Below are 18,863 nucleotides of genomic sequence, written 5' to 3'. Positions count from 1 at the left end.
ATTTAAACAAATGGGGGAGGTGCTGTAGGGAGTCTTACAGCTAGTAGTTACCTACCCTCTGGGTTGTGGCCTCTTATATTATATATGCCCATATAGAGCATGTGTCTGACCTCTTATCTGGCCTCTCTGTTGCAGTTGTGGATTCCATTTTCTGATCTCCTCTCAAGCAGAGGATTCTGATTTGTGAGTCTACTCCTAAATAAATAGCTATCTATTTCTCAATTTTGAGCTAGTGTGGGATTCCTTTTATGTGTTTTTCTTCATAGGCCCTTCTGACTTTACAAGCACCAGCCAGAGTGAGTTACTCTATCTCTTTTTTGTTTGATTTCTTCAGATCCTAGAACCAACGTAGTTGTGTTTTTAATAACTACATATGAGCAGCAGCTGTACAACTGTCATTCCTTCCTCCTTCCCTCCCTACTTCCTTCCTTCTTGCCTTCTTTCATCTTTTTCTTCTTTCTTTGTTTTTCCTTTCTTTCTTCTTTTTCTCTTTCCTTTCTTTCTTCCTTCCTTCCTTCCTTTCTTTCTTTCTTTCTTTCTTTCTTTCTGTCTGTCTTTTCTTCCTTCCTTCCTTCCTTCCTCCCTTCTTTCTTTTCTTTCTTTCTTTCTTTCCTTTATTGTGTTTCTTTGTGTGAGGACAGGGTCATGTGTCTAACCATTGACTAACCTAGTAGCTGCAGATGGCTGTGGGAAAAAAACCCAGGATTTTCATGTTGTAATTGCAAATTCAAAGAATAGCAAATGTGAAACAGTTTTCAAAATCCAATTCTACAAAACTGAGATGCAAGCTTAGAGAAATGTAAGAAATGGGTGGTGTAAGAATTGGTAGAAGAGGGTGGTCTTAAGGTTCCTGGTCATGGGACATCCTTGTCTTCTGTGTCACATTGTCTGGTACAACCTTCATGCTCTTTTAACTTATACCCACCACAAATTATCTATGCAAATTTTTGTCTAATACATATCCTAAGCCTTGAGGTTGTCCCTCCTTCTCATCCTAGGCTCAGTAATATATCAGACTGCTTGTGACTTTACAGTCCCTGGAGTTCTGAGAGAGGCAGACACCAGTTGCCTGCTAGGGAAGAGAGGGGTCAATGTCTCCTTTATATTTCTGATGATTTGAATTCAGAAATAATTTTCTAAATGTATTATAAATATGGACCACAGCAACTTATTTCTTACAATGACCTAAACTCCTGATATTTCTGCTTCCATATTCATATAATACTTCTGCTTGTATATCCCATCCTGGAATTATGAATATAAAACCTGTGCCCAACACTGTGATAGTCTTCATTATATGTGAGTCCTGTGAAGTAACACATGCCTAGTGCTGAGATTTTTCACACAACAACCTTGTGATTACTGACAGTGCCTTTTTCACCGATGTGATTCAAACTCAGAAGGTATGAGGCTCTAATTAAATAAGCCCCCACACATGTGCATACAGAGGGAGACAGAGGAGGCAGAGAAAAGGAGACTGAGAGATACACACAAAATTAACAATTACTAAATTCTTAATTTCATTAAATTTTAACTCAATCAAAATTTAAATGTATAATTAACACAAGAAATGAAACTATGTTCAGGCATTACAACTAAGAAAGCATTTGAAAAGCACACACCACATATACATAACAAACGGTAAAAAAAAGAATGATGAGAACCATTTTCACCGGGAGTTAAAAATGTTAATTCAATATGTTTAAATAAACAGATTTTAAAATATTAATGAACTGAAATAGATGCTCTACATCTAAGCTCTAAATCATAAAAAATATGCAGTTGGAAAATGGATATAAATTATTGTGCAGACTAAAGTTTTCTCAGCGGCAAGGATGGAGAGACATGTGCTTAAGAAAAGGTGGCAATAAGGATTTCAATAATGTTGGTAATAGCAGCTATTTCCTCCAGTGGAAGCTATGTAAAATTATTTGCAAACTTTTACATGCATAATTCTTAGCTAATTTAAGATTTACCTATTTTTATTTTATATGTATAAAGGTTTTGCTGCTTTGTAAATGCACTGTGTGTCTGCAGTGCCTATGGAGGCCGGGCGATGACATAAGATCCCCTAGAACTGGAGTTACAGATTGTTGCTAGCCACCTTTAGGTATTGGGAATCAAATATCATTCCTCTGCTTGAGTAGCAAATGTGCTTAACAACCCAACTCGCCAACCCACTTCCTAGTTGATTTTAAAATAAAAATGGAGAACAAGAGGTGTGAAGAAGGAATTATAGGTAAGGAAGTGGTACAAACAGTGACAACTAAAAAGTAAGCCTTTACTGGGGAATACCTAACTACAGATTGTTGGTTTGGACAAAGGCTGATAGGTGTTATCAGGAAGAGAGACAGGAGCATAAAGGTAACCCACTAAATTTGAGTATTGCCACTGCTGTATTAGTTCCTGGAAGTCAAAGAGCAGCTGTGGCCTTAATCCATGGGTCAGCAGCTGTAGGGAGGAGGGATAAACATGACTCTCACAGGGCCCCAGGAAAATCACAAATGCTGAAGTCTTCAGAGTCTGGAGAAGAAAACCCTCCAGCCTGGCTTGAGGTTGCTCTTCTTTGTTTTCTAATGTATCTTCCCCCATGACAGATGTTCCTAGTATACATTTCACATGTATATTTTTCCCTTTTTTATTTTATTTTTTTAAATTTATTTATTTATTAAAGATTTCTGTCTCTTCCCCACCACCGCTTCCCATTTCCCTCCCCCCTCCCCCAATCAAGTCCCCCTCCCTCGTCAGCCCAAAGAGCGATCAGGGTTCCCTGCTCTGTGAATGTGTATTTTTAATGTCATTCATACTATAAAACAAAATATAGCCTAACATATTCATCCCCACCCTCTTGAGTACCATGATGGCACACTTGTACTTGTAAACCCCGAGGAGGTCCATGGTATACTTCTCCCAGAGCTCAAAGCAACACACTCGCATCACGTCACACACGAACTTGGTATGTTCGTTAATGCTCTCTCTGAGCCAGCTTGATGGCATTCAATCTTCATCTTGTGGCCTTTTGAGACTTGTAGCGATAAGGTACTGCAAAGCCATGGCTGTTGCTCTCCAATGGTGACTGCAACTGTTTTGGTTTTTAGAATTTATTTGTCCACCTCATAATAATTGGGCTGCTATTATTTTGTTTTTGTTTTTTTTTTTTTTAGATTTCATTTGTACACGTAGTAACTTTAAAACAGGAATTTCTGGATGAAGAATTATGAAGCTGAGTTTTGTTTTTGTGTGTGTGTGTGTGGGAATTTCTAATCTCTTAAAGATATCCAAGAACATGAACATGTTGAACACATATAAAATTAAATCTCAAAGGATGTATGATGTAATAAGAGCTCATACAGTGTTTGAGAAACACAAAACGAAGACAGGCAGACATAACCGCTGAAATCTATCTTTAGTTTTCTTCGTATTAGTTTGAAGGGAACCTAGAAATCTCTTGCAACTGTATTATTTAGTCACCCATAGAAGTTCTTATCAAAGAAAAATTTCAGTTTTAGTATTTTTTCAATTGAATGTAGAAAATGCAAACACAATAGCTCATAGTCTTTTTCTACTTAATGCAATCACACTTTTGGACAACTTGACCTTGCCTTAGAATAAAAGATACTAGATGCAAGCAAATGATAGGAAACCCAAAATAATACTAAGTGCAGTATTATAATGTATAGTATTTTAATGTTAGACATTGATAGTCCCAATTACTGATTGTGTCTCCATTTATATAGTTTTGCCTGTTATTCATTTGTAGAAAAGAAAAGGAATGCATGTAAATGTGATGCTATATAATTATTTTCTGATATAAAACATTTCTTTACTATCAAGTCATTGCTAATTGCTTGCAATTCTGCCATCTGTAATTATGCTAATATGGTGAATAAAGTGTACTCTGAAGTATTAATTTTATATCTGTTTTTCAATTGGATGATTTTTTGCATGCATTAATTTATAACTTAGATGCATCTCATCTATTCTGCATGCATAAATATTGTGTAATTTGCTTATTTGGCTTTGCTCATTTAATGTTAATGAATTAAAATTTCAACTCCCTTTTCCAGAGCCAGGCACTAACCTAATAAAGTCTCTAATAGCTTATTTCTAATAGTTTATTTGCAATAGATTATGTGACATGCAATATAATATTTTAATATTTGCATAGTGTCCTCTGAATAAAGACATTAATCACTATTCCTAGGAAATGTTTACTAACCCGTGAGAGCATATATATAATGTCTTCATATGTGTATAGTTATCTAGTATATGTCGATGCCATTAAATATAACTTGTTAATCAATTTATCTCAGCAATTGTGTATATCTGAAGATGATAAAATGGCATATTGTTAAAGTTTTATGTGTAGAAGGTCTATAATACCTCTCAGACCATTGAGCCTCAATGTGTACCTATTGTAAGGAGCCACTTGTACTGAGTCTCTTGGAAACAGATTTAAACACAGAGAGATACATAAGCCTAGAAGTCAAATGTCAACACACTGGCCTCAATGTTTTGACTATCTCTTAGTTGAGTTACTATGCAACAATGGCTGATTGCAAAATACAAGGTTAGACTATAATTGGATAACAAAACATTCAAATGAATACTAATTTCTGAAATAATATTCACAAAATCAAGATGATGACCATGGACAGTAAGTCTTCAATATTTACCTCACTATTATCTTTAAATTTTATAAGAAAACATCTTTGATTTTTAAAAGATAAATGATTTTAATTGATTGTGGTTTTCCATGTGTTGCAAAGATAAGTTTTCTTAAAGAGAGGTGAAAATTACATTGTCTATAAGTACAAGAGGTCATAGATTGTTGTTAATGATTATGATTGGTAGGTAAATTGGGCTTATAGATACTCTTCTAATTACCATGAATTCACTGTCACTGAGTAGTTAGCTCAGTTCCAGTACCTGTGTAGCACAATTATTAGAAGCTCTTCGACTGATATTGAGGTTCAACCTGAAGGCCAGAAAAGCAAAGCAGCCAGGCATTTGCTCTTCCCTCGACCTCAGTCTGAAAATGGTGATCCTGCCTCCTAGAATCTCAAAATGAGAGAATTAGAGCTGTCTCCTCTCATTTTATAATCCTCTCTAGGGCTTGGATTAAAGTTGTGCACCACTGGAATTAAAGGCTTGCACTGCCTAATTTCTATGGCAACTAGTGTGACTACTGGGATTAAAGGTGTGTGTCACCACTGCCAAGACCATAAGGCTAACCAATGGGGCTGTTTTACTCTCTGATTTTCAGGCAAGCTTTATGAATTAAAATACAAATAAAATGTCACTACCTATCGGGAATGGTTCCCCTTCTATTAAATGCATCCTATTTCAATTAGAGACCTAATGATTAGCCCTAAGGTATGTGTGCCACTACTGTACCTTTAGGGTTATACTGTTATGATATTAGATGGTGTACCTCATAGGCCACATAGCTAGATAGGACTACTGCTTGCCTCTCACCTTTGGAAGCTTGGTACCTACCGGTACAATGACAACTAGTCCTCAGAGAGGCAGTATTCAGGACAGTTCCAACTCAGGGGTCTCCGGGGCCTCTTTATCAAGTATATAGTATCCACAGCAACAGGGACTTACCTTCTATCTCTGAGTTTAACCAAAGTCAAGAACAACAGATTGTTTTGTGAAAGATGAGGTGACAAAATTGTAGGAGCCAGAGAATCAGGGAGTTGCTGTGAGACTGTGTCTCATGGTACTATCAGAAACTACACTCATAAAGTCTCACAACATGATTACCCATACATGAGCTGAACAAGAACTACACAAATCCATGCCAATGTGGATGAGAACAGCCCATGAGGCCTCATTACAAAGAATTATAGGCAGTTGAGAAAATCTGGGAGTGGAAGAGGAATTAACCAAAGAAATTAACACCTCAATTGTGTTTTCAGTGCTAAATCGTCTGCCCTGAAAACATACACATGAGTAACATCATACATATTGAACAGGTTATATCTAAGAATGCATGTATGTGTGGACACACACATGTGTATGTATAAATTCTATTTAAATTATACTTTGGAGCAGTTAAGTTGTTTAGAGTAGTTAAGTTGCTTACATTTTAAGTAAAAAATATGGAAAATTAACTACCAAAAATATAGAAAACAAAACCATTGCAAGGGTAATTATAAAATGGGTTTAAATTCATTGGCATGAAAGGGTAAGAAGATATCTATACTAAAAATCTATGAAATGTGGAATAATTTAAGATTCACAAAGGATTGGTTCTTTAGAATAACCTGAGTGTATTTATGCACTTAGCTATTTGAACTTGATATTGATATGGACAGAACAGAGAGTCATACTTTTCCCTTCAAATTGTTTGGATATAGCAGTTACAACAGACATTTTGAGCAAAGGTTGCCAGGAAGGGTAGAACATTTCTACAGCACAGACTTTCCTTCCCACTTCTTCTTCTTCCTCCTTTCTTTCTCTTTCTTCCTCCTCCCCCTACTTGTTCCCTCCCACCTCCAAGAGGCAGTCACCCCCCCCCATCCCATATATTTATCAATGTCGCTTTTATTTTCTGCTCTAAAGTCAGTCTGGAGTCCTGGGTGAGCCACACAGCAATCCCTTCCTTCCCCAGTACAAATCTCATCATTTCTGTAAACCAATTTCTCCTTCACCAGGATGAGTCCTTCTCCTCTGCAGACACTTTCTCCGATAGCCAGTTCTCTTTTCTGAAGGGTCACGGGCTGCCAAAGCACTGCATGAATGCAGTACACACATAAACATGCAGCTAGATGCTCATGCGCATAAAATAAAAATAAAGACATCTTTAAAAAAAAAAAAAAGAATAACCTGAGTTCTGTAGTCTGCACTTCAAAGAGATGTGAGTCATTTGGGTCACAGTTATTGAGCATCTGCCTCTCACTTGCCAGGTGAAATGAATGGCAAATCTTCATCTCCAGTAGATATCAAAGTAGGCATTGTCTGCCTTTGTAGATACATCAGGTGTTTATATCTGGCTAAGTACGCACCCTATATTAGAACAACCTTAAACATTTAGAATTAACACACATGACCATTTCATCTAGTCTGTAAATATTCAGTGAAATCAGGGTCTTTTGAAAAGGATGAGAGCTTCAAAATGTTCATTCTGATATAAAACATGCAGCCAAGATGCATGAGATGAATGCTATGTGTATTGCAATATTTTATAAACATCGTATATGCTAATGGTGTTCTGACCCCAGCTTGATTTTGAAACCTTTCCTCTGACTTCAGGAGCGGAGGCTGTGGAGGCACAGTGTAAAAGATTTGAAGTAAGAGCAAGTGAAGATGGCAGGGTGCTGTTTTCTGCCGATGAAGACGAGATAACCATTGGGGCTGAGAAACTAAAGGTCACAGGTACTGTAATGGAGATCTTTCAATGTTGTTTACCCAATAAAAGCATACAAAATTCCATAGAAATTCCTTTACATAATTTCTGGCTTCCTTCCCAAAAGCCTAGTTGTCAATCTTATAATATATTTACTTTTCAAATAACTACAAATAAAGTCATTAATTGTGGTTGGAAAACAGAGACTAAATATTAATAAAACTTTTCATAAATATATATAAATTGTATCACTCAAATCAACTAAAATACTGAGTTAGGTGTCATAAAAAATATGTGTAAAGGCGACAAATCTGAAGGTGTCCATTGTCTCCATTGTCCTGTTTCCCAGAGACAACCTTCTTGTGTATGGCTTCACTGCCTGCTGAGCTTATACAACATTTTTGTATATCTAACACACACACACACACACACACACACACACACACACACACATACACACATCCCAACACACAGAGAAACAGACACATACAGATTCATGCTAAATCCTTCCTCCTTTACCAGACTACCATGTATTAACTTCAGAATAGCTTTATTCTTGCTTGTAACACTCCTAAAATGAAAATATCAAAGACAAATATAGGTTATAATTTCACATGCATAGGAGAGATAATTGGACCGAGCATAGAACACAATATGAAGGCAAGGGATTGGCAGGTCCCCTCACATATACTTTAAAGCAGTGCTCCAGTCTTTTGACAAATAACACTACAAAGAGACACTGACTCCAGGGTGCCCCATATAAATTAGGTAACTATTCTGACAAGACTTCAAAGTACGTGTGACAAAGGATCTCTATGAATTGTAAATTGGTGGCATGAAAGTTTTCCTATTCAAGCAATATCCATAGGAATTAAAATTAAGATGAAACCTTTCTCACTTTCTTTCACTTTATGAATAATGACATGTTTGATGAACTCTTGTTTCAGAAGGAAGTGGATGATTTACACAGGGGATATGTCTGTATATCTGAGACAAAATGACTATAGATCTGAGACAAAATTACGGTGCTTATAGGTTTTAACATATTTGTGGTTAGCTTATTTAGAATATAGGTGTGTATACACTGGAGGTCACGCCCTAACATGAACATGACTACTTTCACTTTCTATTGCTGCCACAAAATATAAGATGACCACACAAATTAACTAACTAACCAAAAGAACAGCAATTTAAGAGAGGCAAAGAATGTGGACCATTGTTTCAGAGTTTTGGCAGCCCATTTGAACAGCTTCCTAGTTTTAAACCAGAGGTCCTGCGGAGCTGCACAGCAAAAAGGCTGTAACATGAAAGTCCTGCTCAGTCCAGATGAGAAACAAGTTGCTCTTGACCGGACTAGATTTGCGAGGTAGTAATTTGCTTAAAGGGACTAAAATGTGTACCTGTTCTTAATATTCCTTGACATTCCTTGATAAAAAGGGGTGTTAGACTCTAGTTCAAATATAAAACCTTTAAAACTCTGCTTGTTTTGTATTCCCGACTATGAACTCCAGATCTCACCTAATGCAATTATCTTCTCGAGCCCAGTAAGCTCATAAAGGACATAAACCTTTCAACACAGCAGACTCAAATCCGGTGCTTTCAGGCTGCGCCCATCAACTGCAATCAGCGCTTTCATTTGTAGCCCACGCACAATAGCAGAAAACAAAGAAAGGTAAAACGATGAATCCAAATTCGGAAAGTGAAAGTCCTCAAGTCGGAGGAAAACGATTAATTGGACGCAGACATCTGTTTTGTGTTGGCAGAAAGCAGACAGGAGAGAAGTGAGTGAGGACAAAGTATCTCTCGCTCTCTCTGTTCTCCAAATGGCAGCGATTCAATGTGGCGTTCTGGAAGAAGAGAGAAATACAGCCGCCTGTTCCCGATGCCCTCCTGTTTGCTGGAAAGTCAAGAGTGTCTCACCCCCGTGTGTTTCTAAAAGAATGATTGGAAAGATAGACAGGTCCCCGCGCTTGTTTGACAACACAAGAAAGAATTTTCTGAGGAACTGTCTTTAAAATTAAACAGTGTGCTGGGCTGGAATCAATATTTCCTGGTTTGCTTTCATTACCTGGCTTCTACTTCCCCGTTCTTGTCTATTGCATTAGCCCACTGTGATAAGGACAGCTTCACTGCCAGTCCTTTCTAAAGCAGGACTTTTGTTCCTCGGAGCTGGTCAAATGCTGAGAACGTGGTACCACTCAGACCCCAGGAAAAAAAGCAGTTTGTCTGGAAAGCTGCGGGAGTACTGACTAAATCAGGCACAAAGAAAAGTGATGTGTGGTCACTTAATGTCCTCTAGGGACACATTAGAGGTTTATGCACTTGGCATGACCACTCAATTCAGCTTTCCAGTTGTTTCTTAAACTTCCTGGTGCTGGAGACATCAGAGACCTGAGACAACACTGAACCATGCCCTAGAAACTTCTAAATGGAAATGGAGTTTCAGTTTTGAAGTGCATATGCAAGTCACAGCCATTAACACGAATAAGCTGTTTGGTCAGAGGTCTTTGCTAGCAGAAGTTTCTGTGGTTTATTTTTATCCAAGGTCTCAAGGAAATGTTTCCTATTTTTATTCTGGTAAAACAAATATTGAAAATTAAGCTGCCTAACATAAAGCTTGAAAGCACTCATGATGAAAAGGCAATGTGAATTCTGACATAAAACTACAGGCAACTAAGGAATGCTGGGAATGTGATAGCCTACTCCAGGAAAGACCTGTCTCCCCAGATTAGTTATAAGCCCTGAAATCATATGCATACTAAAGACCTTATAATTGTGAGCAGGTTGTATTTATATTTTTAAAGGTATACATACATATATATACATAAGCACATATATTATGTTGATATATATTAATTTATTCATATGTATTATGTTAATGCAGATTGCCAATTCAACAATTAAAGTAATGGAGACCATGAATTTAAGAGAAAGCATAGCACAAAGAGAGGTTCATGGGGTGCATTGGAGGGATGAAAGGGAAGGGAAAATTTACATAGTTGAATTAATTTCAAATTTTAAAACTATAAATTGTTAAAAAAGGAACTTCTCTGTTCAGTATAGTCAACAGATTCTATTTGATGCTCAAAGTTCCTTTATGTGCTAGACGAGGGAAATTCTTTAAGATATAATTAACTTTGATGTAGCATGAATAAATTATCTCATTTCTTAGGCATCACACTTTAGTGGGCATTGTTACAAAACCTTTCTGTCCTTGCCTGCTGTGGGTAAGAGGATGATGGCCATGGATCTTAGAAGATACCACTGCTTCTTACACGGCCCAATGACTCCTGCCTGTATACAGGCAGAGTGTCTTCAACTTCTTTCTTAATGTGGCCTTCTTTAGCTTCTCTTCTGTCAAATTTTTCTCATTTCATTGTCTTCCATCAGCTGGAAAATAACCCCTTTTAATGGTTCATATGATGGTATCATAATTAAGTTTCTATTGTGATAAAACACTATAACCAAAAGCAACTCAAGGAGATAGCTTTTTTTCATCTTCTGATTTGTAGTCTATCATCCAGAGAAGTTGGGGCCAGAAACTCTAGGCAGGAGCTGATGCAGAAGCGGTGAAGAAATGGTGCTTATTAGCTTATCCTCCAAGGCTTGCTCAATTTGCACACAGAGTCACGAAGCCAGAAGTACACCATCCACAGTGGCCTAGAACTTACCACCTTGATCTTTAACCAAGAATATACATCACACACTTACCCACATGCCTTTCTTTGGGGGGATAGTCTCCTAAATGAGGTTCCTTCTTCTAAAATGACTCTAACAAGAATATACATCACACACTTACCCACATGCCTTTCTTTGGGGGGATAGTCTCCTAAATGAGGTTCCTTCTTCTAAAATGACTCTAACTTGTATTAGGTTGACCTAAAATTAGGCAGAACAATGGTGCTTGTTATACTGTGCTATTCTGTTTGTATTATCAAATACCTGGACATCCAGAAAATACTCTTAGTTCACTGATGAAAAATGTGAATTACATATGTCAAGCCCCGTTTCTCATGAAACATAACATATATAATACATTATCTACATATTCACAAAAGACACAAGACATGATCTCCTTGGGCTGTTGGGCCATAGTTACTGTTACTCTGCCTGAGACACTGGGGAAAGCTTGATTTTTTTTTCAGCCCCAGTTTTCTTCTTTTAAGTAGTATTTTTATTAATATTTAATATGTATGGTTTAGATAAAAAAGAGTCATAAAAATAAATTAAGACAAATTCTGGATCAAATTTGTATCTTGCAGATGCAATTTATACTAAAATCATAATTTGGTTTGTCATTGCTATTCTCATGTGTTTTAAATTTGTTAAGTACTTGTAAAAAATAAAAGGCAGAGGTCAAAATATGAAAATGACAATAAACAAGTAGAAAATGCTATATGGATAACAAATGCAAATTTATACTTCTTATTACCTAATTGACTGCATTAAAAAGCTCCATTACTAAAAATGAAAGGAATGGGAGAAGGCATAACATGACTCCATGACAGTTTCTGGCTTCTGTGGGAGGAATCGTTTTTATTCAAGGTCATGGTGCTGCTCTTTTGCCACATTTCTGTGGATAGACCCACAGCCCTATGTACATGGGCAGCATAAATTAAACACTGTAGATTATAAAAATAGAAGATGTTATCAATGTAGGAGGTGGATTCTTTGGGTAGTGGTTCAGGACAAAAGAAGGGAGGCAGAAATTTGAAGTATGGTGGATGTGTTGGAGATACATTGTTTATATGAATAAAATTGTCAAAGAATGAATAAAATATTATTAAATTTGGAAATTAATTTTATTTATAGCAACCAAATAGTAACTTACACAAGATATGTTTTGTTTTTATCTTAAATAGCATTACCTGTGACTAGACTCTAAAAGTCAAGGACGTTACAGGCCACTGAAGAGTTAGGAGATTTACACCTCAGGAATCTCAGGGTTGGGTGTTGTATTATAGACTTGAAGCTGTCACATACCATGTATACTGGCTAGTTTTTTTGTCAACTTGTCACAAGCTAAAATCATATGAGAGGAATGAGCCTCAATTAAGAAAATACCTTCAAAAGATCATCTGTAATCAAAGCCTTAGGACAATTTCTTAGTGATCAATGAGAGAGGGTCCAGCCAATTATGCATGGGGCGATCCCTGGATGAGTGGTCCTGGGTCTTTTAAGAAAAAAGCTGAGGATGCCATGGAGAACAAGCCAGTAAGCCTAAACCCTTCATGGCCTCTATATCAGCTCCTGCCTCCAGGTTTCTGCTTTGTATGAGTTCCTGTTCTGACTTCCTTCAGTATGAACAGTAATATGAAAGTAGAAATTCAATAAACCCTTTTCTCCCCAAGTTTTGATGGTCATTGTGTTTCATTATAGCAATAGTAAATCTAACCAAGGCACCATGAGCTCCAGAATGGGTGAAGTCGATACAAAGAGGATTTATGGAAAAATATATTTTGTAACATTACTACATAGAAATAGCTTTGTCATGTACATATCCCATTTACGTCATTTTAAAACTGAGTTTGTGATGTACATGGAACGTAAACAATTGCAACTAAACTCTACTGGATCCTAAGCATTTTGGTAAAACATTAACAAAGGGCAAAATATTTTTAAAAAAATCTATCATTCAAAATAAAAAGAGACCTAGTAGAGGCTAAAGAGATGACTTAGTGGTTAATGCTGCTCTACCATAGAACATGAGTTTTACTTCCAACATTAACTCACAACTGTCTGAAACTATAGTCTCAAAGGATTTATCGCCATCTTCTGGCCTGTTTTGTCCTCCTTGGGCAACGGCTCAACCATGAAATACAGACATAATCATACATGTAAAAAGAAGTAAATTTAGGATATTTTAAGTGACTTAATAATATTAAAATCCTAAAACAGAAATAAAATTAATGGGTTGCTATTCAATATTCCCTATTAGACAATACCAACTTTTGGTTGGTCCTTAAATAAGGTCTCTCCTTCATGTCTTATCAAAGCTATCACACTCCCATACACAGCTACAGAAAACCTTTATATTATAGCTAAACAGAAGTAAAATATTTGTGTTTTCCTTTCATTATAAGATTATCAGAAATCCTTTATGTATTACATATTTTTATAAAATCTTCAAGAAAGGTTTTTTAACATAACAAAATGAAGTTTGAAGAGATAGGTTCCCCTTATTTAAAAATTATATTATAATGTCTCCTTGTATCAAATGTCATTAATATTATGTAATATGCATATCTTTATGTTTCTATGTCAGTTAAAATTTCACTGTAATCCAGTATCTTCAAAATTATTAATGTTTTCTATCACTTAAGAAATTTATACTAAAGAGGAATTTAAATAACCAGGTACCATGAAGCTCTAATTTTTACTTAAAACTGATAATAATAGCTTTACTTATCAGACAGTATGATAAGAGTTGGTAATTGTGAAATAACATATGTTATTGGCCACAAGTATTTAACAATAACCTTTCCTTAGAAAAAGGCACAAAATGTATGTCTAACCAAAACACTAATTAAATGTCAATACTATCTCTGTTAGTGAAAGAACTTACATGCAACTTGAAAATCCATCTCAGTTTTCTTACATTACTGGAAAACTAAATAATATTTTTAAAGATTTAAAAGAAAATTTTAACTCTGACTCATAAAGAGCTAAAAATCAGGGCTATTTAAAAGTTAAACTGTAGTAATGATAACACATGACTGGTAAAGCCATTCTTGGTGCCCTGATACCATGTCTACTGTGTGGAGTAAAAGAGGAAGGAGGTGAACTGTGGAAGGATCAGGCTAGACAGTGATGAAGGGTTCAAACACCCTCGTTCCCAGGTGCTTTCATACTGGAGGTACAACGCTTTCTGCTACAGTAACTCTGAATGTAATTATCATCTCAAGCATCAGTTCCTCATCCATAAAATGTGAGAGTAATAATGATAACACCTTTCTGGATATTCTGAGTTTGAAGTAATTGCTTTGAAGTAACATGAGCTGGTCCATGTTCTCATGATGCTTGGCACATGGTAATGGAGCAGCATATGATGAAGGTTACTATGGATATTAGAGTGAGTGAATAAGCATCATGATACTATGTGTTAGTGAAATGACTTTTGCTCTTAAAGCATTTTCTGTGAAGACATTTTACACTTCTTTATCATTTTATCCCTCCCTTTTCTTTCTCTAAAATGCATGTCACTATATCAAATAATTTTGACCATTTAATATGTATCATATTAAATTCAATGTAATGAAAGTCGTTTGTCAGGTATTTCAAAGTACTTAAATAAAAAACAGTAGAACAAGAAAGAAAAATCTTGAAAACATATTACACAGCAAATTATTTAAAAGTCAGAACTTTATCACAATTAAATTAATGTCGTATGATCTAATTCAGAACATGAGTATCAGTTTTGCAGTTGATGAGAATACACATTTGCAGTAATTCATCAATTCCTCAGTACAGAGAATGTTTTATTAGCGTTGCTTCTCATCATATCTCAGGTTAAGCTGCTTCCAGGAATTTAATATTGTGCTGAGTGGCAGACAGAGGGAACTAGATCTGTGTCTCCTTTGTTATTGCCCACTCATGTTTCTAATGCATTTTATCTGTGTCGGTATCCATCTGTTTCTACAATACATCCAGACCAAGAATGAGCATATCTGCAACAGGATTGAGACCTATAAGATCTAATTGACTTACTGGCCACATCTTCTGGTAAAGTTAGAAGTAAAGAAACATGAACATGCTGTGAGTTGAACTATTCTACTAAATCACAGATAGCCCTCAGCAGAACATCCATGCCTTGAAGTGGCCATGAACGCTGAAATCTTGGCAATAGCCAATGAATGACAACAGAAGGGATGATTTTAGTTTGCGATTTCTAAGGTCCGTTGCCTATTGAGAAAGACTTCATTTTAGCCTTGGATCAGCTGAACCCCCATAATCCTGCTGACCACTGTCCTGGAATGGACTCTCCATGGCGTGTGAAAATGAATGTTCATCCTAAGTTCAGCTGAACACATGTGCATGAATGCACTTTGTGTGGGTTGAAAAGCTCTCCAGGATCGTGATTTTTGTCACTGATAAGCAGTGCAGTGATTTGTTTCCTACAAAAGATGGAAGGGTGGCAGAGAAGAAGAGGAAAAAAAGAGAAAAGGAAAATATAGGACTTGGAGTGAATTGTGTGTATGTTCTGCAATTACTAATTGGTTGTCTTAGTTCCCTGTTGCCAATATTTCAATTTCTTTTTTATGTAACTGTTCTTTATTTCTAATTTTAGAAGATAGAAGCTTGGAACATTTTTCACTATCATCAAATCACGTGTTGGCTGAATGGTACTGGCTTTCTGAAAAAAATCATACCTCTTCTTTTCCAGCTTCTAAATTCCTACTCCATGTTTTCTCGCATTTGTGTTTTTATTTTTTTCCTTTACATTTTTATGAAATTTTTTATAGAATATATTTTATTATGTCCTTCATACTCCCCAATTTTATATCCACCCTACCTCAAGTTCTCTCTCTGTCTCGTGTGTGTGTGTGTGTGTGTGTGTGTGAAGAAACAACAAAACACAAGAAAAGAAAATCAAACAGTAAACATTAAAAGAAAAATTTCAAACCAAACTAAAAAATACAAACACAGAATTAGAGTTCATATCGTTCAACTTTGCCTGAGCATGTGGCCTGTATGGGGTAGGGATGACATGGTCATTTGTGATTTTATAATCTCAGGGAAGATGAGAACGTTTTTCCCAATGCTTGTCTTGTATTGTTTGTTTTGAAAGTGACCAATTTAAAATGTTTGTGAAACTATTCAAAAAGCATACTAATAGACTTTTTAAAAACTAAAACATAAGGTTTCATTACAAATAACTTTTAGAATAACGTTTATTTTCAGTTGTTCATCTATCAAGAAGAGGAAGAGAGGGAGGATGAAAAATAGATACATTTAATTTTAATGTTATTTCTATTTCATTGAATGTGACTTTAGAGATGTATAAAAGATAATATCCTATCACACATCTTATACATTCATATGCATATGAATTAGCATAATACTATTTTTCTGTAGTTTTTCATGTAAGTTCATGTTATATTTGAAGTGAGGCAAATAGAATTTTACTGTGCCCCAATAAATAATGACCAATTATTATAAATAACATTTCTAAAAAATTTACAATGCCTTATTTAGTTTTTGATTCATGTGAATACAATTTAAATTTATTTGAATGTTCAAATTGTTTTAGTGTCTAACACATGAAAGCAATAAAAATTAGATTAAAATGATTTCTTATTTATTTCAAACACAGAACAGTTGCCTGTGAAATATGACAAATATAGCAGTCTAACACTTGAGAGAATTCCTAATTGAAAGAAAATTAATATTTGCAATTTGATTTCCCAAGGTTATAGTGAGTATCTGACTTGAACAGTTTTGATCTGACACCTCTAAAGATGATTTTAGTGATTATTAACTATTGCCTAAGTCTGGGTCTTCAGTTTGATTCCACTGATCAGTGTCTCTGCTTCTGGGTCAACGTTGTGATTTTCATTCTATATGTATCAGGACCACTTGAGGTTGGAGATGGTGATACCTTCAGCAGGTTTTTATTAATCAGGATTGGATTGTTTTAGTTATACATAGTTTTTTTATGTTTCTGTTTGAAGCTTAAAATTATCATTTCAAGATTTATGTTAGAATTTTGATGGGAATTACATTGAATCTGTAGATTTCTGTTGGTTGGATACCTACTTTTCTATATTACTAAAACCCATCTATGGCCATGGGTGGTCTTTCTATCTTCTTAAATTTTCTTTAATTTCTTTCTTTATATCTTAAAGTTTTACCATATATGTCTTTCTCTTGCTTGACAGTGCAATTTAGATTATTTTATATTATTTGAGACCATTGTAAAAGGTGATTTTCCCCTGATTTCTTTTTCAGTCAGTTTGTCCCTTTGTATATTGGAAGGCTTGTGTATTATGAGTTAACTTTGTATCCTGCTACATTGTAAAAAGTTTTTATCAGTTGTAAGAGATTCCTGGTAGAATTTTTAGTTTCAGTCATGTATTTTGACTTTTTCCTTTTCAGATTATATCACATTGATCTTTAGTTTAGTATTGCTCTAGCTAAGACTTTAAGTACTATATTAAATAGATATGGATAAATTATACAATCTTCCCTTGTTCCTGATTTTTGTGGAATTGATTTTTTTTCCACTTAGGTTGATGTTAACAATGGGTTTGTTGTAAACTCACTTTATTATGTTAAGGTCTATCCCTTATATTGCTGATCTTTTTCATGAAGAGGTGTTGGATTTTGGCAAAGGCCTTTTGGGCATCTAAAAACATGATCATGTGGTTTTTGTCTTTCAGTTTATATAGTGGATTACCTTGACAGGTTTTTCTATGTTGAACCATCCCTTCATCTCTTGGATGGAGCCTACTTCATCAGGGTAGAATATTTTGTTTGATGCATTCTTAAATTCAGCTTACAAGTATTTCTTTTCTGAGAAATTTTGCACAAAGGCTCATAAGGGACATTAGTCTATAATTCATTCTTTGTGTTGGTTCCTTATGTGGTTTCGGTATCAGAATAACTATTTACAGAAAACAAATTGAGGAATGTTCCTTCTGTTTCTTTTTTGTAAAATACCTTGAGGAGCATTGGTTTTAACCCTTCTCTTGAGGCTTTAGAGAATTTGGCACTGAAACCACCTACACCTGGGCTTTATTTATTTTATTATTTGGTTAGTAGATTTTTTTACATTACTCTAATTTCATTAGAGGTTATAGGTCAGTTTAAATTGTTGATCTGATCTTGATTTAACTTTGGTAGGTCATATGTAAAGAGAAAATTAGCCATCTCTTTTAGATTTTTCCAATTTGGTGGAATATGAGTTTTTTTAAGATTGGTGTTATGATTCTCTGGATTTTCCCAGTGCTTTTTCTTATGTTTCCCACTCCCATTTCTCATTACGCGAATTTGGAATTTAATCCTTACTAACAAATGGTTTGGGTTGTTTTCTACTTTTGCTTTCATGCATACAGATTCTTTACTGATAACAGTGTTGGAAAATAAATATTGTCATTCTTCTCTAATCATATTTCTGTCACCTTGCCTAGGAAATTTTCATAATCACACAGTAGTAGAGATTAGCATTTGAACTTTGTTCAAGGATAACTATCCTATCAGGATGTTACAGTCTGTACTGAAATGTCAGTCCCTCTCCCTGAGATATGTAAATCTGCATCTGGGGATATTCTTTCAAATGCCACCCTCAGTCAAATCACAGAATTATTAGTTACCTTAGCTGAAATCATTATATTATCTTTTATTACCCATATTAACGAATTTTCTATTTTCAGAATCAAAGTAATAAAAGAATAAGTCTTTTAAACAAAGGAATGTTCTGAATTATTAAAAATCATGAAAAAAAACAAGCAGTATGTTTCCTACAGAGTTTTGTTTACATGGAGAACTATCTATTAAGGCTCAGAGATAG

General features: G+C 35.3%; 1 protein-coding gene across 1 annotated transcript in view; it reads left to right on the top strand.

Annotated features, from left to right (window-relative positions):
- The window catches only part of Sgcz (sarcoglycan zeta), an 820,746-nt gene that overhangs the window by 785,238 nt on the left and 16,645 nt on the right, over positions 1-18,863 (top strand). The window contains exon 5 of the mRNA XM_005362534.2: positions 7,261-7,383. Coding sequence (XP_005362591.1) covers positions 7,261-7,383 — 123 coding nt within the window. The remainder of the gene's footprint in view (positions 1-7,260; positions 7,384-18,863) is intronic.

The sequence above is a fragment of the Microtus ochrogaster genome, linkage group LG7_11 (genome assembly GCF_000317375.1).
Source record: "Microtus ochrogaster isolate Prairie Vole_2 linkage group LG7_11, MicOch1.0, whole genome shotgun sequence".
Classification (NCBI taxonomy): domain Eukaryota; kingdom Metazoa; phylum Chordata; class Mammalia; order Rodentia; family Cricetidae; genus Microtus; species Microtus ochrogaster.
Note: the sequence above shows the minus strand (reverse complement) of the source record. Positions and strands in the feature narration are given on the sequence as shown.